Source organism: Aspergillus eucalypticola, assembly GCF_003184535.1.
Source record: "Aspergillus eucalypticola CBS 122712 chromosome Unknown BO83scaffold_7, whole genome shotgun sequence".
Classification (NCBI taxonomy): Eukaryota; Fungi; Ascomycota; class Eurotiomycetes; order Eurotiales; family Aspergillaceae; genus Aspergillus; species Aspergillus eucalypticola.
In genome coordinates this window covers 60,548-80,632 of record NW_020290281.1, presented here as the reverse complement: position 1 = coordinate 80,632, position 20,085 = coordinate 60,548, and the positions used below count along the sequence as shown (strand labels likewise).

Below are 20,085 nucleotides of genomic sequence, written 5' to 3'. Positions count from 1 at the left end.
GGTAATACTAGTAGTAAGTAGTAGTAAGTAGTGATGGTGGTAAGTGAGGCGGGCTCGGGATGGGGTCCTTTATTATTAGCAATCGTTGGTTCCTCCGGGTGGGAAGCACGCTAGGAAAAAGGGTACTTGTTACTTGGTACTACTTGCCATGTCGTGCCCAGCAAGTTAAGTGCACCCAGCACCTCCGTACTCCCACTCACTACTGAGCACAAGTCCCCCTACAACAGTTTCCAGCCGATCGGACACAGTCTGGTTACTATTTTCGGGAGGCGGTGAATTGAGGTCGTCATAACGTGATCCTGAAGGATGGTGCGTGGAGGATGACGCAGCGGCAAGGTCCAGATGAGAGATAAGTGAAAAAGCATTGCAAGCCTTGATATTACTGGTGATAGTGCCAAAATGTTCACTTTCCCAATCAATCTATTCCCTGTACTTAATACCATGATGTTGCCTGCAGTATTTTATGTTCGGAACATTCCCTAATAGCCCCAAAACCACCACTACACTATACTTGAACCATACAGTAAACCAAGCCCAACCACTAGTAGTTCTGATCATCAACGCCTCTTGTTATACACATATATGAGCTCCTAATCCCATGAACTAAAATCCCCAAACCCGCCTCCGCCCTTGAATTTCTTCCGCATTGGCTCGGGTTCGGGCTCGTCATCTACAAATTCCACAATCTCATCCTCCTCCTGCCCAGCCCTCTCGGCCAGCGCGGCTTTCAGGTACTTGCCTACCCCGCCAGAGCCTTCGTCTTTCGCTCCGCTTCCTGCGCCACGGACTCTTTTGCCCGTCCAGGTCATCCGGTCGTCTTCGGCGCGACGCGCATTCTGCTCTTCTTCCTCGGGGTTAACAATCAGGCCCTTCGCCTTGGCCTCCTCGGTTTGTTTCTGCTTCAAGAACTCTTCAAACGGATCCACAAACACCGTCACATCGGTAATGCGGATGTCCGGAGTAGGTCGGTTAGTAGTCGGATTTGTCGGGTGCACTTCAAGGTTGTTCAAGGTCGTGGAGGAGGGCGTGGGGTCATCAATGACATGACCGAAGATGGTGTGCTTGTTGTTGAGATGGGGCAAGGCACGATAAGCAATAAAGCTAGTCAAGGCGTAAGTTGTTAGCGCAGGCCCTCCATCTCTATCGTGGGAACTTACAATTGACTGCTGTTCGTGTTTTTGCCCTTGTTAGCCATACTGAGGGTACCCCGGGAATCGTGCTTCAGTGGGCCTTCGAACTCGTCGTTGAAATACTTCCCCCAGATACTTTCACCACCCCTTCCGGTACCAGAGGGATCACCACCCTGAATCATGAACCCCTTGATGTTGCGATGGAAAGCGACATCTCTATAGTAGCCCTTCTTTGCCAGCTTGATGAAGTTCCAAACGGCCTTCGGTGCGTATTCCGTATGTAATTCCAAATTTACATCCCCGACGTTGGTTGAGATACGAGCGTAGCCCTTTTGCTTCACTCGCCCTCTCTTCAACATGTACTCCTCGTCGGACAAAAGCGCAAGCTCGGCAGAGGTGTGGGGCGTCATCCCCGTACTGGTGAGTGAGGCGGCGGCCAAACCAGTAGTGTGTTTGGCCGCATTATACGGCACAGCCTTGCCAGATTGAAACGACGCCGTCTTTTGAGATTGCGCCGCATTTCCCGCACTTCCAGATTTAGCCAAATCTTTCGAAGTGGCCGCAGAACCAACACGTTGCGATCTTTCCGCGCGTGCCTTGGCCACAGCTTCCTTGGCCTTCAGGATCTTGGCCGAACTGCCCAGCGCGTTGACGTTCACATTGTTCGAAGGATCCTCCCGTTCCCGGATCTGCTCGTCCGTCAATCCACTTTCGCCTTCCTTGAGGTAGTTGAAAGAGCTCAGGTTCCGCGACTCGACGTTCTGCGGGTCCTGTAACGTAATGATGTCCTTGCGAGTGAACTCCTCGTCCGTAACCAGATCACGCCACAGCTTTCCCTTAATGTTCAACCGTTCGACTGTATCCCAAGCGAAAACATTCCCCGTGTTGCGTAGCGCGACAATGTGCGTGTTGTCCGTGAAAACCTTGTATGTAACCGGATCGACATACTCGTTAGCTTCGTTCTTCGCGAGATGCAGCTTAATGAGATCGGAGCTTTTGAGCGGCGCGCCGTTCACTGGATTCGTTCCGTGTTTCTTGATCCAGGGGAGAATGTTGGTGAGGTCGAAGATGGTGCCCGACGGTGTGCAAACCGGGTGCGAAAACGGCTGTAGTGAAAGGGAGCAGAAGTTGAAGGGAAGGCGCTTGAAGGCCGTATCTACTCCTCCTCGCTTCGCTCTGCCCACGCCGGCTCCAGCGCTAGCAGAGAATGCATCCTCCGACGCCCATTCAGAGTGTGTGATCTATACAAGTCGTTGGGTCAGTCCATGCGAGGTCCGATAAGCGATAGAGCGCGGAAAGAGAAAAACAAATCTTCAACGAGGGGAGTTCGTACATATAACTTATCGGTCCCTAAACAGGTGAGTGAGTAGGTTAGCCTTGCATTTTGATATGCGAAAGAATCTTGCCGAACCGACCTTTTCCCATCCTGGCGACAGAAGCTTTAGATGCCTGGTGCAACAGCTCTCGCTTTTGCGATCCTGTCGCCGCGCCCCAAGGCCTGGATAATGATGTATTGCCGTTTCCAGATCTAGCCGAAATCGGCTAGACTGTCCGCAGATGACCCTCGTTCGGTAACCGTTATACGAGGATGATACCAGTCACGGGATCGGCATCCCAAGCCGAGCATTCGTTTATAGAACTACAAGCTATGTATATGCTGCAAACTAGAAACCAAGGTAGACATGGCGTAAGGTCATATCAATTGCTAAACTACACTACACACTATCATACATACATAATGTAAGAAGCGCTCACAAAAGCGCCATCGTCACAACAAATCATGTCTTTTCCACCATCAAGCCACGCATTGATCGTGGGATATTCCTGTCTTCCAGTAACGCCCCACTGTATGGCTCATTTTGTTTACCTCCATGGTCATTGAATCATCATTAAGCATGTCCACCCCGTTCAAGGTCTCATACGGGAGGGGGCTGGTAGCGCAATGGTACCACCCACCGGTTCCCAAAGTCGATCCCATGCCGCCGCCGACTACCATATTTTCTCCAGACTATCTGAGGAATGCCAATGTCGGCCACAGAGAGATTCCATGATAGTCCCTCCCCGGAGAGTAGCGCAGTGACAACCCCCGTCTTGGGAGCCCCGAGACAGACCACGGATTTCGAGTTGACGCATAGCCGGCCGCCTTCTACTGTAGTAACTTCGCCTATAAAGTACGTTAGCACCGACTTCATAACAGGGTACAATATCCGGCATACTCACCACTCATAGCAGACAGCCCCGAAGGCACGTCCACGGACAAAATCTCCAGGTTGCTCCGGTTGGCCCAAGATATCATCTCAAAGGCCGTGGCCTGGTCATCCGTGCGAAGGTCATCGAAAGCTATGTGAATCCCGAACAAGGCGTCGACAACCAAGTCAGGCGCGAATTCCGATGTAGAAAGGCGGGTCGATAGGTCTTCCCACCGGTGTACTCGGCCGCCAATCTTCTTGAAGACATCCAGCTGTTTCCGACAACTTTCTAGCAACTCATTGTCGTGCTCGATGCCTAGCATACAGACGGTTACGCGGTGTCCTCGATTACGGAGATGGCGAGCCGCAGATACAGCACGTGCCCCGGTTCGATGATTGCCTGTAAGCACCAGCATCGTGGGCGCAGCGGCGTCGCTGGTAAGGAGTCCAACAGCAGCTTCCGCAATACCACGTCCCGTATTTTCCGTAATCATGTCCTCGGTCAGCCCCAGTTCGGCAACCGCAATCTGCTCGACCTCGAGGGTTTGCAATGGACTGACAGTTGGGCAGCTTCGATTGGTTGTGGTGAGCCGCAATGAGCCTCCAGGTACACCAGGGGCGCTTATCGGGGATGCTGAAACGGAAGTCTTATTGGGTCGAGGGCTGGTTGTGCGAGACGTGCTTAGCTGACTGCGCCCGAGGGAATTGATCTGCGGTGGCACCAACGGCTGGCCCAAGATGGCGCTTCCTTTGCGAGAGCTCGGTGCGCGGGACGTCCTCGACCGTTCCCGCCCAGAATAGGTGCCGCTGCTCAGTTTTGCATCGCTGGGTACCTGGTCGGTATCCTCGCTCTCGGTCTCCTCAGGGCTGTCAAGGACATTTTCCGTCCAATGCAGATTCTTCCCGCCATTTGTTCCAAGCTTTGGTACTTTCCTGTTGAAGCTAACCAGCCGATCTTCATCAGCGGTAGTGTCATCATTGCGAATTTCTTCAAACACCTTTCTCTTGTCGAATTTGGAAAGGTTGCTCTGGAAGTCGAACTCGCCCATCTCCTGAATATCCGTCGCATCCTCTGTAGCCCAGCCATTAGGATCCTCCACATAATTCGATCTGTTATTCCTCTTCTTCCGGCGTTGTTTATTGAGCGACTTGTTCATCTGCGGATAAGACGGCTCGACGAAAGCAGTCTGACGCCAGCCTTTGCTTCTTGGGTCCGTATTCGTCGCCCCATCGTGTTCATTGACTGCTCTGGGGGTCCTTGGTTGTCCAGTGCGACGACTAGCTTTCGCGGCGGACTGCGGAGTTGGTTGCGATGAAACAATGTTCTCCCTTCCAGCGGGAACAGGGCCACTTGGCACAGCGCTGCGACTCTCCTTCGCGGTCTTTCCAACATCAAGTTCCAGGTTACTAAACGGTTCGTTGAGCACAGCTGCTTGGTCACGATGAGCCACTTGCGGGAATTGAAAGTTTTGTGAAGTAGACCGGCTAATGGAAGGGGCTGGAAGCTGTACCGGACCGGAGTCTGCACCCTGGCCAGATGGCGCAGAAGGTGGCTTCGAAAAGCTTAGAATCGCCGGGTCCACGAAGCTTTGCGATGAAGTTGGAGGCGGAGGTGCGGGGGCTATGTTTTGAGATCCCTGAGGCGGAGGCGGAGGCGGACGCTGTGAGATGCGCGGAGTCGAAGATCCCAAAGAAAGATCCGCGATGTCGGGCGCTTCAATTGAATACGTAGGGAGCGGGTGTCCGATCCAGGAAAGTTTCACTTAATGAGAGAGTTAATGTTAGATCCTTGCAAAGTGGGGATAGTGGTGCTAGGCAGTGAGAGGGGGGCAGAAGGCTTATACCTACCATTTCGGAGCATGAGACGTTGACCGATGACATTAGCCACTTCTCCCTGCACAGTTGCATTTGGTGGCGCTCGCAGCGTCACAAGCACATCGTAGCCGATAAATTCAGCCGCCATGATCGGCAGTCTGCACGAATACAACCGCTGTCCAAAGGGCCGGGGATAGAACACGCCACGAACCGGAAGGAACCCCGACAAGGTCGCCAAAGGTGGATGTGGATTGGGGTCAGCTTGTGCTTGCTTACTTGCTTGCTTCTTTGCTCTCGGCTCGGGCATCACGTGTGGCTGGGCTCTTATCGATAAGGGAGGCACTAGACCCGCTCGTTGTGGGGTTCGTGTTTCCTCACAAGTTTAGACTAGTCATCCTAGGTTAGATTCTGGAATAAACCCTAGTTACGTACTCTGTACTGCCATTGAATCATCCATCTTTGACTGGATTATATTCACTCCTTTCATCTGAGTTATCCATGGGTGCTGACTCCATTATCTCTTATTCAATTCCTCAAATGCCGGCTCGATACGTCGATGTAGTCCTAATACATTCTTTGTTATTTTCCTGCATTTCCACTTCTACTCTTATATTTCTCAGTCTTGATTCTTATTGTAACTAATACGTTTGAATGTTTGCTATTAACACTCTCGAGCAGCTGTGTTAGCTCAATCAATTGCTTCTCTGAATGAGATATATGTAGCATATGTTCAGCACCAATATGTATTAGTAGTAGTATTTATCTTCCGCCTCGGTTTGCAGCTTGCATCATAAGTACCAGGCTCACGGGGTGACCCCCTGCATTTCAGGTGTTGGATGAGGTGGAAAACAAAACTCAAACCTGCTTTGAACTTAAAGTAGTACTGTACTGATGTACAAAAGATGAAGTAGATCAGCGTGAAAATACCTAGATCTTACTACTATGTATTCCTATCTCATGTAGGATGATCCGATTAATCAATATAAAGATGATACTACTCACTCGGAGATATCTGTATTAGATCTGTATCATATGTTGGCCGAGGCAGGAAGTGATTGAGCGAAGATACCTTATGTACTATATTCTATTATACAAATGATATTAAGTCAATAATAGCCACACCGGACCACATCATAAGAATACACATGGGATGAAGGATAGATGATTTATTCCCCTCCTAAAAATGTGCAGATAATATAAGCAAATGATGGCATAAGAATGGTATACGATCCCATTTTACCCATATAAATGCTCTAAATAATCCTGCTCAAAATCATCCTCGGGATCACCACCACCATTACCACCACCCGACTTCGACTTCTTCGAAGTCTTCATAACATCACTAATGCTAACAAGCTTGGAGTAAAAATCCGTAACCTTCGGGTGAACCATGACCTTGCGCGCCTCGAACCGCATAACCTGAAGACCAGCTTTCGAGGTCGCCCGACTCAGCGCAACATAGGCCTGACCCTTCTCAAACACGCGGCCCAAATCAACCTTCACCCGCTGCAGCGTCTGGCCCTGCGCCTTATGGATGGACAAAGCCCAAGCCAAAATAAGCGGCACCTGTTGACGCTGCGCCTGCACCTCTCCGTTGGGAAGTTCGATCTTCCACGTCTCCGGCTGGCAGAGGAGATGGCGTTCCGTTCCGTCAGGCTGCACGAAGCATACAAGGGGCCATTTGCGGGTGAGCGTGATGCCGCCGGGACCACTGGCGTCCTTGTTGGCGGCCATGGGCTTGAGTTTCTTGCGTGCACGAGCCATGATCTCGTCGTCGCTGTTGTTGCCTGATCCTCCTGCTCCCGAAAATTCGTTCTCGTTGTCGATGTAGTAGTCGAAGGTGGCTTCGTCCATGAATGCCACGACCCGGCCGATGGAGCCGTTGACGAGCGTGTCTTCCATATTTTTGATGAGCATGACTTGTGCTCCCTTTTTCAGGTGGATCACTGGCGGTGCCATGCAGTTGGCTAGTAGGCGTTCGCGGAATTGGGGGTCTTGGATTGTGCCGCTGTCGACGGCGTTGAAGGTCATTGTTTCGCCGGATAGGCGACTCATTCGGGCGCCGTTGGCGCTTTCGACTTCTTGACGTGTGGGGAACCTGTGGATGGAGTAAGTTGGGTGCTTGGGTTTGTAATGGGCTTGGCTATATGGGGGTGCGTGTCAGGCTTACAGTTCAGTGGCCTCGAGGGAGTCATGGAAGTCAAGAGGCCGAGAAAGTTGTTTGAATGTGTCGATCGTTCGTGGTGAGATCTTTCCAAGTCGAAGCTCGTTGAGCATGTCGGCGAATTCGGGGTCTCGTTGACGGAAAATGTGGGTTAGGAGGATGGTGTGTTGTATGGAAGTGTTCCATGTCGCTGCTGCAAATGCAAATTTGGCTTCTCGGTTGCTCCCTTCTGGGACGGGGGGAAGTTGGAAAAAGTCACCGGTGACTACTAGTTGTATGCCTCCGAAAGGACGACCGTTGTTCCTAATGCGACGTGCGATTTCCTCTAGCTTATCGAAGAGATCGCCGTCAACCATGGACACCTCATCGACGATCAGAACCTTGGTGCGCATCCAGCGATTCCGGGCTTTCTGGTTCTTCTTAATCTATGGATAGTTAGCACATGTGGGTTGGTGTGATCGGTCGACGCCAATGCTAACCTTCTTGACAAGCTCCGGAACAGGTTCCTTCCCCAGTCCAATACCTGCGAAACTGTGGAGAGTTACACCCTCGATATTACACGCTGCTAGCCCGGTAGATGCTGTCACCGCAACCCTGTCTGGCTCTTTCTTGTATTTATCCCTCAGTTTCTTGATGATCTCCCTCATAAGCACCGACTTGCCAGTTCCCGCAGATCCTGTAAAGAAGATACTCTTCCCTTGCTGTACAACCGCATCCAAGACATGGCGTTGCTCATCGCTGAGGAAGATCGACGCTACCTTCGTGCGGGGGTTGTGCATTTGGCCGCCTGTTTGTGCCTTCATAGTCTTGTTCTGCCGACGCAGTTCCCTTTGCTCATCCTTAATCGCGCTAGCTGACTTGTTCCAGGGAGCCGTCTGTTTCGGCCGCATAGGCGTTTGCGGCTTCAAAGATGGGGGCTCTGGTTCTGGTTCCGGCTCATCTTTCAGCCATGGTAAGGTTCGAGGCTTCCTGGTCGGTTGTTGATAGTGGGAGGGGGGCGAAGAAGACCATGGAATTTGTATGCTGCTGGATGGCGGGACACTCTCATCTGGAACCGGGGGTAACTCAGGATACTTGACCTCCGCCACTGCTTTGCTGGGTGAAGTCAAGTCGACTATCGATATTCCTTCGTCTTGCGCAGGTATGCCATGGAGGGACGGGTACTTGGGCGGTTCAGGTTTCGGGACGCTCGGTCTGGTTATAGGGGCCGGGGGATGAATGGATCGGGTTCCTCAAAGTCCAGGTCGTCATCGTCGTCAAAGTCGTTCTCGTCGAAGTAGACGCCATCGTGGAGGGACCCCAGATTAGACTCTCGCACGGTAGCCATCTCGATTTTGCGCTTGACCCCTGCGGACGGCGGCGGGGGTCTCATTGAAGCATTCCCATTGTTGCTGCGTGTAAGCGTGGATTGTAGCGGAGTCGCCGACGCTACTGAATGTTCCTTGACGGCTTTCTTGAACATCACAGCTTCCTCTCCAACCGGCGAAGTTCGCGATGCGGAGTATCTAGTAGAGGCCGTTGGCGATTTTATAATTGGACCATTTGAAAGGAATTGGCGGAGGATACCTGGGGTCGACGCGCGGTGTCTGGAAAGGTACATATACTTGAATTCAGGGTAAGTTGGAGATGCAGCACTTGCCTGCCCTGATCAATCTATTGATGAAACTATTCAATTATCCACCGGCGCGTTTTGGCGATACGCGCCGCGCCACTACTTATCTCTCACGTGATTCCGATAAGGGCTGGCTTATGAATGCCCTTTGCACGTGCAATTGTCTACCATCTATAGAATACTGCCTCTACTTTAGAAGATGTCATTGTGCTCAGCGTGTAATGCGATAATAGCAGGATGGCAGGTCATAATAAACTAGTAACATCTTAAATGCAGGATGACTTCGATATCCGATATATTGGACTGCCATTCCTCTCCCTCCTCCGTTGGACGCCCCTCCCTTCTCCTTTAGTTATTTAAAGAACTAACTCGACAGCTTCATGATGATCCCCATCAATCCAAGTCCCCTTTCGGAACAACACTGGTAACATCATCCTGTTTTCTTGGCTTTCTCGCCTTGAAGAGCATGACCTGACCCATAACCCACGACTCCACCTCCTCAAAGTTCCGACGAAGTCCCTCGTCAAACTGAGCCTTGTTGTCCTCCGAATTGTGGAAAGACTTTGTGTTGTTGTTATAGCTGTTCATCATCTTCTGCCCCAGCCAGTTGATTGGTACACCCTGACCAAGGACCGTCGTGCCCACAAGAACACCGTCCTCCGCCAGATGCGGTCGCACCACGTCGAACAACTTGCACTTCTCTTCAGGTGTTCCCGGAATGCAATGCAACAGGAAGAAAACACTAATCGAGTTGAATTTCTTGGTCTTGTCGAAGGGCAGTGGCTCCAGGGCTGAGGCCACGACGGTATTCACGCGCACCGCCTCACGGCCTACCGTCTCCAGGATACGCTTCTCGGCAGCCTGGAGCGAGTTGGGACTGAGGTCTAGGAGGGTGATCTCAGTGCATTTGGCACCGGCCTTTAGGCTCTTTGCTGGATAATAGCCTGTGCCGACGCCAATGTCTAGGTGGCTCTGGCCCATGGCGGCATTAAACAATGGGAGTTGAACGGTTGAGGTTGGGCATTTCCATGCAAAGTTGTTGGAAACCCATAGAACCCAGAAATCGTAGAAGTAGCGGAGAAGAAAGGGAGTATAGAGTGCAATGCCTTCTTCCAAGGCTGAAGGGGTCTTTGATGAAGCCGTCATTGCTGATTTGGGGTGGATGTGAGAGTGAGTGTGCTTGTGTATCCTCTTTTTTTTCTATTGTTCAAACTTTCTCCTGAAATCGAGGGCAACAAGATAACTATGGGAGGGAGATGGGCGCCTCTGGTGGTAATGAAAAGAATGTCGCAGGGCTAGATGCTAGAACACCACCCAAGCGTTCCTTGCGAAGACGTCAAATCTAGACTGTCATGCCGTCTCACCCGCTTGCGCAGGTCATGTCTTATCCATCGAATGACAGCACTCGAACAGCTTTGACTTTCCATTCTGTTCTATCATGTTGTCTTTCGTGAGTATACGTACTGTCTGACAGGAATGTTCACAGTCTTATCTTCCTGTCATTCCCCCCTCCCTTGCCTACATTGTTTCCTATGAGCGCTTTTTTTTGATGGCTCTTCGGCCAATGGTAGACCACTTCATGGGAATTCCTTGCTGGAAAATGGTCTCGTTTGTTATATAGAAGCCATATCATTCTCACTTGCTGAGGCGCCGAACTGATAACCCTTACAGTAGTTGTATGTCTCTCCAGTAGTCCGTGACAGGCCAGAATCAATGCAGTAGAGCCCCTTGCTTGAACTCTATCCGTCAGCTATGCAACTTTGGTAATCTAGACAATGGTAGACTCCTACTGCTGAGCAGGAATTGACTCAGCTGTGTCTAGATATCCAGTGATCAAGACATCGTTGATTGAGCAGCAAAAGGTTCCCGGTATGACAGTATGGCCAGGTTACGAATCCATAGGAATGACGCGTATTAGAATGGGCAGGGAAGAGATATCGCATGCACACACCGCAAGTTCCGCTTTGATAGCAGTATAATACCAGCTTGTGATATACGGGCCTGCTGAGTGTGGTGCCACCCATTCTTGCCTTAGTATTAGACAGTATACCTCACCGGCCGAATTCGTTATATCGTAATTCCTTCTTTGTTCTCATTCTTTGAGTTTTACCTGCTGCTGTGGTCCTTTCCTCCCCCAAAATTAGTACAGAAGAGGATAGAGAAGACTCAGGAAGAAACAACAGCCATGGTACCAGAAAACGACTTCAACCTTACCGACGACCCATCTAAGCTTGGTCACAATGTCGTTTCCCTCTTTAATCAGATTCAGACACGATACTCCCCAAAGCCCGCAATAGTCTGCGGGGACCATACCATCACATACGGTGCTCTTGCATCTGAGTCGGATCGCCTGGCCTGCCTCCTTCTATCGCGAGGCATCAGCCGTGGCCATGTGGTGGCTCTTGCACTAGACCGCACACCGGACCTGATCATGTTCATTCTCGGTGTCTTGAAAGCCGGTGCGATATATGTACCCGTTGATCCTGCTCTACCCCCCGAACGTGTCAATCAGATGCTGGATGATGAGGCGCTACGCCTGGTGATAGTTAGTCCTGCTAGTACCGAAGGGGGGACGGGCACCAGTCGATATGACTATGGTCATAAGGCGGCCTGCTGCACGACAAGCGAACTGCGAGACCAGATGAGATATCAAGCGGACAAGAAGCCAGCTGTGGATATCCAAGCAGACGACATTGCCTATATCCTTTACACATCCGGCTCCACGGGCAAGCCCAAGGGCGTGGAAATTCATCACGCCGCTATATGCAACTATGCGTTGTCGGTACACCAAAGACCTGGCTGTACTGACCAGGACCGAGTGCTGTTCAAGAGCACAATATCCTTTGACATGGCCGCGTTTGAGATTTACGTGCCATTGCTGTGCGGCGCCACGGTCGTGCAGGCACAGGCTCACGAGATCGGCGATCCCCGCGCGCTGATACATCTCCTTGATCGCCACAGCGTCACCTTCTCCGTCGCGACGCCGACCATCTTACAGATGCTGCTGGACAGCGGTTGGTCTGGCACGCCAGGCTTCTCGAGGCTGGTTACCGGCGGCGAGGCACTGTCACCTCGCCTGGCAGAGCGTCTAACCGCGTGTGTTGACGAAGTATGGAACCTATACGGCCCGACTGAGACAACAGCCAGCGTGGCTGCTTGGAAAGTCCAAGTCCGCGAGGACATCTTAATTGGAACGCCTAACCCAAACACACGGCTCTATGTCCTCGACACCGACATGCAACCTGTGCCGGTTGGAAGCACTGGCGAACTTTATATTAGCGGAGCAGGCGTTGCTCGTGGATATCGAAACAATCCAGAACGCACCAAGGCTGCCTTTCTTCCGGACCCTTTCTGGCAAGGCCATACCATGTACAAGTCTGGAGATTTGGCATGCTTCTTGGACCCCAAGAGACTGGCCGTCATCGGTCGGGTAGACACGCAAATCAAGATTCGCGGGCAAAGAATTGACCCTGGTGATGTTGAGGCGTCCATCACAGCTCACGGAGCTATTGCCAATGCCGTTGTGGTCAATCGAGACGAGCGGCTCGTCGCTTACTGTATACGAAAGCCGGGTGTTGGCAGCGTAGATGTTCCTCTAGCCAAGTTGCTACGCCCCTGGCTAGAAAGCCGCCTCCCCGGCTACATGGTCCCCTCATTCTTCGTCGAAGTCGACCGATTTCCTTCTACTCTCAACGGCAAAGTGGATCTCAGAGCACTACCCGATCCCATCTCGACTATCACACCGGCGCAAAAGCCCGCTTCCACACTGACACAACAGCTGCTGGCTATCTGGACCAATGTACTGGGCCACAGTCAGATTGGCATGCAGGACAACTTCTTCCACATTGGCGGCAACTCTGCTAGCATCATCCAGGTCCAGACCAAGTTGGAGAAGTTTCTGTGTCGGCCAGTGCCGGTGCCAAAACTGTATGAGCATTTCACCATTGCCAGCCTTGCTGCATATCTTTCTGAAGAACCCCAGACCAATGGAGTCACCGAAGAGACGAAGAGCTCCGTTGGGAACGATGCCACTGGTGAAGATATTGCTGTCATTTCCATGGCATGCAGGCTGCCCGGCGATATTCACACGCCAGAAGAGTTTTGGAATGTTCTCATTAGCGGCACCGACGCCGTCACCAAGGTTCCTGAGGAGCGCTGGGATGCCGATGCCATCTACGACCCCGATCCGGAGGCCCCCGGCAAGTCCTACAGCACGGGTGGTGGCTTCGTCAGGGATGCCATGGAGTTCGATGCGCAATTTTTTGGGATCTCCCCTCGCGAGGCCCGGGCTATCGACCCTGCGCAGACCATGATCCTGGAGACATGCTGGGAGGGCTTCGAACGGGCAGGCTATGGCACTAAGTCCCTGCGCGGCAGCCAGACTGGTGTCTTCATCGGGACCGGTAACAGTTCTGTGGATGACGGTCAGCTAAGCGCCGCCGGCACAGAAAAGCTTGAAGGACATCTAGGTCTCGGCACGGCGCCGAGCTCGCTCTCTGGTCGCGTAGCATATGCTCTGGGGCTCGAGGGTCCTACGATGACCTTGGATGCTGGGTGCGCTGCCTCACTGGTCGCCACGCATGTGGCATGCTCCGCACTTCGTCAGGGCGAGTGTAACATGGCTGTGGCCGGTGGTGTCACATTCTTGCCCTCACCGGGTTTGCATGTAGAGTTTAGTCGGCTTCGCGTCACATCACCAGATGGTCGCTCGCGACCATTCTCAGCGAACGCGGCTGGGATGGGACTGGGTGAAGGTGCCTCGGCTGTGGTTTTGAAACGTCTCTCGGATGCGCAGCGTGACAATGATCATATCCATGCTATAATCCGCGGTTCAGCAGTCAACCACGGCGGCCGTGGCGCTAGCATGACAGCACCAAGTGGACCAGGCCAGAAGCGTGTTGTCCGCGCAGCTCTGGCGGCTGCGCGCCTGAAGCCGTATGATATTGACTATGTCGAGGCGCATGGGACTGGCACCAAATTAGGAGACCCGGTCGAGGCCTCAGCTTTGGCGGAAGTATTCAGCAGTAGCCGCGATGATGCCACTGGGCCGCTGAGGATTGGTTCCTCAAAGTCCAATATCGCACACACGCAGGCGGCCGCCGGCGTCGCAGGCCTTATCAAAGTGGCTCTGGCGATGCAACACAACACGCTGCCACAGACACTGCATAGCAGTCAGCCCAGCCCATTGATCGACTGGGTAGGTGGCAAGTTGCAACTGCTCCAACGCCCGATGGCATGGCTACCCAGAACAAACAGCCCGAATGCTCCCCGACGAGCAGGAATTAATTCATTCGGATTATCGGGCACTAACGCGCATGCTATAGTTGAAGAGCCTCCAAGGGCTCGGTCGAACGCTAATGGCGACAATAATGATGATGATGATGCGAGGTCGCCTTTGCCGCTGCCATTTCTCCTCTCCGCCTATACAAGTGAAGCGCTACGTGGGCAAGCACGCAAACTTTGCAATCACATCTCCAGGGCCACTGCGAAAATCAAGCTGTCTGATGTATCGTACTCGTTGGCGACTACTCGCACACATTTCCCACGACGCATCGTTCTGGCGGCACAAGACAAGACTGAACTGCTGGGCAGCCTAGCAAGCATTATCGACAACGGAGTACCGGCAACTGCTGACAACAGCAAGTCAGCCCGCGTGGCGATGTTGTTTTCCGGACAGGGCACTGAACGACACATGATGGGGAAGGGTCTTGCTGAACGTCACCTTGTGTTCCGCAACACCATCACTCACATCGCAAGCCTGTTCGAGGAAGTTCTAGACAAGCCTCTGTTGGATGTTATGTGGGCAGATCCGGAGAGCGAGGCCGCTTTCTTGCTCCAGCGTACGGATTATGCCCAACCAGCTATCTTTACCCTCCAGGTAGCACTATGGAGACTATGGCAGAGCTGGGGTGTCCAGCCAGCAGTTGTGTTGGGCCATAGTGTTGGCGAGATTGCGGCTGCGCACGTCGCCGGAGTTATAGATCTGGCGGACGCTTGCCGCTTGGTCGCGGCACGAGGGAAGTTGATGCATGCGCTGCCTGAAAATGGTGGTATGGTGGCACTTGAAGCCGCCGTAGACGAGGTTACTTCAGCCATCGAGCAACTCAGTGCCCGCGACAGGGTGTCGATTGCCAGTATCAATACGCCAACGCAAGTGGTAGCTTCTGGAGAGATGGATGTCATTGACAAGTTGGCAGCTTACTTTAAGGCTCGGGGCAGGTCTTCCAAGGTCCTCAAAACTAGTCGCGCATTTCATTCGCATCATTTGGATGAAAGCATGCTTGCCTCATTACGCACCGTCGCAGAAACGCTTGTGTTCCAGCAGCAAACGCTGCCTATTGTCAGCACAGTCACAGGCAAACTGGCAGAGCCTGGGCAACTTAGTAATGCGGATTACTGGGTGCGACAAGCTCGCAACCCAGTTCTGTTCGCAGAAGGCATGCAGACCCTCGCTGACCAGGGTGCCAATTGCTTTGTTGAGTTGGGCCCGGGATCGACACTGTGTGGTATGGGGGCCTCATGTCTCGATGGGGACAGCAGTCAGACGAGCAAAATGGCCAACCGCGAAGGCGGAGTGAACCTGGCCTGGCTGCCTTCGTTGAACCCCAATAGCGACGACGCTCTGGTAATTCAAAATAGTCTCTCGGAACTACATATCCGACAAGCAGAGATCGACTGGGCAGCCTTCTTCAAAGACATTGGCGGGCGCCGCATCCAGCTACCTACGTACGCATTTCAGCGACATCGGTATTGGCTCGACGGGTTGCGACCAATATACAGCGGTAAGCCATCTGGCCAGTCTCCTTCGGGTGGACCCCGACCCAACGGTCAGATCCAAGTTGGATGGCACACTATTGACGCGAGTTGTCATTATTCCAATTCAACTTGGGGTCTGCTCTGTCCAGCAAATGATGCCCCGTGGATGGCACCGGTGAAGGAAGCATTGTTGCACGCCGGAAAGCAACCGATTACAGTCAATCGGCTCGCGGAAGCCAAAACGATGAGCGGCGTGCTTTGTTTTTGGGAATCAGATAGTGAAGATGACTTGACCTCCAAGGCATCTGAGCAATTGCAGACAGTGTCCAGGATGGGGTTCTCGCCCTGGCTAGTCTGGGTGACGCGTGGTGCTGTTGGAGCTGGAAATATGGGCGAGGCATCGCTCTGGGGTATGATGCGAAGCGCGCGCGTGAAATATCCTCAACTCTGTTTGCGGATTGTGGATCTGGAGGGTGACGTGGACATCGCTACAGCCACTAAACTCTGCTCGATCTTGATGATGAGTACCGAACCTGAATGTGTTGTGCTTGGCGAACGAGTGCTCGTCCCGCGAATGCAGATGCAAATGCAGGCACAGAACCAGGAGGTCCAAAAGCATGGTAAGCTGTGCCTGAATGAGCAAGAGACGACGAATGAAACGACAGCTGCTGCAAAGTCGAATGGGACGGACAGCTTCAAGACCAAGATCAGGATAGTTGGCCCCGAGGAGAGGGCGACAATGCTTCAGCGGCTGGTAAGGGAAGTAACTGCCAAGGTACTTGGTGTGGCGGCTGCAGAGGAAGTAGATATGCACCGGGAGTTCATGGATGTTGGAGTGGACTCATTAGGAGCCATCCAGATGCGTAAAGAGCTCTCAGCACGGACTGGGTTAAAGTTGCCACCTAACTGGACGAGAGTGTATCCGGATCCTACCTCATTGTCCGATGCTTTGCATAATCAGGTAGAGGAGATAGTAGCTAGTAGCTGATGGTTGTTAGTAGAATGCTGCTTCTTTCGGTCTTTAGTTATATAGATACTAGCTAGATTAATGAGAGGTTGTTAACGCTGTCCGACCCTTGATCTATCATGAAGATCAGCATGCTACTAAATGTTAGTATTATTCGGGAGCACAAGAACCGGCAGTATTTGTAGAATGGTGAAACCAGCCAGTCCTTACCGTCGGTGGAGTCGAGGATGTTCTGCTGCCTCTTCCCAAAGGGAAAGAACCCCCTTCAGTCACGTGACAGCGTATACTCCCCAGACGCGCTTCCGCGCGGAGCTCCGATAGAGCGAATCTTCATATCGGCGCACCGGTCCCAGGCTGATTTCTGCCAATCATGAAGCATGGCAGAGAAAGCAACCTCGAGTCAGTGCTCAATCCCTCTTTTTAGATTGCAAGAGACAGGCTAACTCCACTTCAGACAAGGAGCATCCTCTTGCGGGGGTGGTCCTCTGCTTTACCTCCATCTTACCAGAGCAGCGGGTATGCCAAACACCCTCTGATGCTTGTACTTCTCGTTATAATTCTTCAACCAATTCAGCACAGTACTGATGGCTATGTGTCACGTCTAGTCTGAACTCGCTATCGTCGCAAGTCAGATGGGAGCAACCCACAAATTTGACCTTACCTCGGACGTTACGCATCTGCTTATCGGCGAAGTCAATACTCCCAAGTACAAGTTCGTCGCGCGCGAGCGTACCGACATAACAGTCCTGAAACCGGAATGGGTTGAAGCTGTTCGCCAGTCATGGATGCAGGGAGGCGATACAGACATTCGGGCTCTGGAAGAAAAGTACAGATTCCCGACGTTTGCTGGGCTATCCATTTGCATAACGGGCTTTGAGGATAGTGAGTAGGGAATACCGAACATAGAGCGCACTGGAAGACTAGTCTAATTTATATGCTATAGTGTCGCTGCGAAATCGTATCCAGGATACCGTCACTGCCCACGGAGCCGAGTTCCGAAAAGACCTCACCAAGAATGTCACTCATCTTATCGCCAGGAATACGGAGGGTGAGAAATATAAATTCGCAACGCAGTGGGGTATCAGAATTGTCACGGTGAAGTGGTTCGAGGATAGTCTTGAGCGTGGCATGGTATTGGAAGAAACTCTCTACCACCCTCTCCTACCTGATGAGCAACAGGGCGCTGGTGCCTGGAATCGATCGCTGCCTACTCCGAAACCAAAAGTCACTAATAACGAAAACCCCTCAAATCCTAGACCGAGAAAGCTTCGGAGGATTGCGAGTGCTAAGCTGGGTGACCAGAATGAAGGCATCTGGGGCGATATTGTCGGTACGGGTTTCGACAGCAGCGATCCGAGGCCATCTAGAGAAAGTCTGCGGAGGACTCAGTCTTTGACAAAAAGGCCCTCTATGTTTCAGGAGTCACGCTCATTTGCGAGCGAGACTACCTTTGCAGAACCGCAGGAGCCCCTTCAACCGCCCCCGCCCCCGCCCCCTCCACCAGCTGCAGAGCGTCGCGAGGGTTTTTTGGGCGATTGTTTCTTTTTCATTCATGGGTTCTCCTCTAAACAGGTTGGTGTGCATACCCCTACACTTTCTTCCGCCTGCTAATCTTTCAAGACCAACGTATTGCGAAATCACCTTTCCTTCAATGGTGCAGAGCTGGTGAGCTCCTTGAGCGAGTTCTCTAGACCAGACATACCCAAAAGGGGCCATGGCCTCTATACCATTGTGCCCTACAAGATGCCCCGCGCACAGGTCCCATCCACGGATGATTTGGCGTTCGAATGCGAAGTGGTAACCGACATGTGGTTGGAAAGATGTCTCGATGCGAAGACGCTGGTACCGCCAGAATCCCACACAGCAAGCACCCCGATCCCTTCTTTCCCAATCAAAGGTAGAGCCCCAATCAGCTCACGATAGACGTCTAGCTGATAGTCCTAGGATTCGCGGGACTGAAGGTCTGCTCTACTGGCTTCTCCCGAATCGACCTTCTCCATCTATCAAAACTCGTCAACCTCGTTGGTAAGTTACCCTAAGCAGCTTGATGAACTTGTCTAACTCTTCAGGTGCCAACTACCACGAGTACTTGACACCCAACGCCTCCGTCCTTATATGCAACGACTCCGGCCCCGTGAACCCGGAGAAGCTGCGGCATACCCAAGAATGGGGAGTACCTGCTGTATCTGCGGACTGGCTCTGGTCCTCCATCCGCAACGAACAGAAACAACCAGTCGACCAATACCTAATTCAAAACCAACCCACACAAAGCAGAAAGTCTCTGGAACCGCGAGCCGGTTCTCGCCCAGAGCAGAAGCAACTCCCCAATAGTAACGAGCCCCCACGTCCCAGACACGAGCATGAGCACGAGAAACAAAAATCAAGCAATGCACAACCACCAGACACATCCCCATCAGACACCAACCCCACAACCAAACCACCTCCAGCCCCAACCAACATAACTAGCACCTCCCCCCTCAAGCGCAAACCCACCGACCAACACCCCTCAACCGCAACCACAACTACCCAATCCGCCCTCAACCAAGCCGTAACCAGCCTCCTCAAAAACGCCCGACCAGCCCAACCTTCCGAACACAGCACCGGCCCAGACGACCGCCACCGACCTCAACGAGGCCGAAGACCGCTCCTAGGTCGGGCCCCCTCCTCCCTGGACCACCCTAAGCACTTCTCCTTCTCCCGCGCGAGCTCAATCGACACCCTGAATGAAGACGGCTGCGGCAGCGCCGTCGAGTCCACCACCACGACCGCCACCAACTCCCGCATCCCCTCGCTGTCTCACACCCACAGCAATCAATACGAGTACCAGTACCCGGAGCGTAACGGCACCCTCGAAGAAGAGGACGAGAACGAGGCCCCGCCCATGACGCAGCTGGACTACGAGGACCCAGATGCAGTAGCCATGCGGGAGAAATTTCTACAAAAGGCCGGGAAGGTAGTCGAGAAGAAGAAGTCGAATGATGTGATTGCGGAGGGGAGACTTGTTCCTGGGTTGGAGAATGGGGCGTGGGGTACGGCGAGGAGGACAAGGCATACGAATCGCGCGTTGGATGATCTTTGATCAAACTATGATTCTTGTTGGATTGGCATGTGAGTTCTGTTGGCTAGAAAGAATTATATATGGATGTGCAAGTTCTGTCCCAAAAGGGATAGGAAAGAGATTATCTATCTACCTTTGGTTTCTTTGGACACTCATAGGTCCATTGTGTTCTGCTGTTAATTGCATGCATAGCATAACATGGCGTCTCTGTCATAAATGAATATCTACTAGTACTAGCTACTAGGGCAAGTCTTGATTAGTTCAATATGGATCCTTGGGTTTGGGGTTTACACCTTGTTTTCAAGCCTAGTTGTTAATTCCCTGTACTTGCAATTTGAAAACAATCCTACCAGATGTGACAATCGCGCTATGACACTACTTAAAAAATGAATAG

General features: G+C 52.3%; 5 protein-coding genes across 5 annotated transcripts; 2 read left to right on the top strand and 3 right to left on the bottom strand.

Moving 5' to 3' along the window:
• Positions 1-150: 150 nt before the first annotated feature.
• On the bottom strand, positions 151-5,368 carry BO83DRAFT_356796 (peptidyl-prolyl cis-trans isomerase). The gene is made up of 6 exons (XM_025529221.1): positions 5,168-5,368; positions 3,351-5,081; positions 3,053-3,294; positions 2,886-2,975; positions 1,158-2,371; positions 151-1,101 (listed from the first exon to the last, which is right to left on the bottom strand). Exons 1-6 carry the CDS (start codon positions 5,280-5,282, stop codon positions 591-593), a joined length of 3,903 nt encoding a protein of 1,300 aa, XP_025389965.1. The 5' UTR covers positions 5,283-5,368; the 3' UTR covers positions 151-590.
• Positions 5,369-8,496: 3,128 nt separating this feature from the next.
• Positions 8,497-8,941, bottom strand: BO83DRAFT_435694 (uncharacterized protein; the record flags this gene model as incomplete). The annotated part of the gene is made up of 1 exon (XM_025535904.1): positions 8,497-8,941. The coding sequence occupies exon 1, from the start codon at positions 8,896-8,898 to the stop codon at positions 8,497-8,499; it is 402 nt and encodes a 133-aa protein (XP_025389964.1). The 5' UTR covers positions 8,899-8,941.
• A 362-nt stretch (positions 8,942-9,303) lies between these two features.
• Positions 9,304-10,056, bottom strand: BO83DRAFT_386804 (class I SAM-dependent methyltransferase; the record flags this gene model as incomplete). The annotated part of the gene is made up of 1 exon (XM_025532686.1): positions 9,304-10,056. The coding sequence occupies one exon, from the start codon at positions 10,054-10,056 to the stop codon at positions 9,304-9,306; it is 753 nt and encodes a 250-aa protein (XP_025389963.1).
• A 1,039-nt stretch (positions 10,057-11,095) lies between these two features.
• BO83DRAFT_309019 (uncharacterized protein) lies at positions 11,096-16,654 on the top strand (the record flags this gene model as incomplete). Its single annotated transcript, XM_025527385.1, has 1 exon — positions 11,096-16,654. One exon carries the CDS (start codon positions 11,096-11,098, stop codon positions 16,652-16,654), a length of 5,559 nt encoding a protein of 1,852 aa, XP_025389962.1.
• Positions 16,655-16,986: 332 nt separating this feature from the next.
• BO83DRAFT_356789 (BRCT domain protein) lies at positions 16,987-19,712 on the top strand (the record flags this gene model as incomplete). Its single annotated transcript, XM_025529220.1, has 7 exons — positions 16,987-17,032; positions 17,088-17,149; positions 17,239-17,515; positions 17,577-18,205; positions 18,254-18,530; positions 18,578-18,658; positions 18,703-19,712. The coding sequence occupies exons 1-7, from the start codon at positions 17,011-17,013 to the stop codon at positions 19,710-19,712; spliced, it is 2,358 nt and encodes a 785-aa protein (XP_025389961.1). The 5' UTR covers positions 16,987-17,010.
• Between the last annotated feature and the right edge of the window lie 373 nt (positions 19,713-20,085).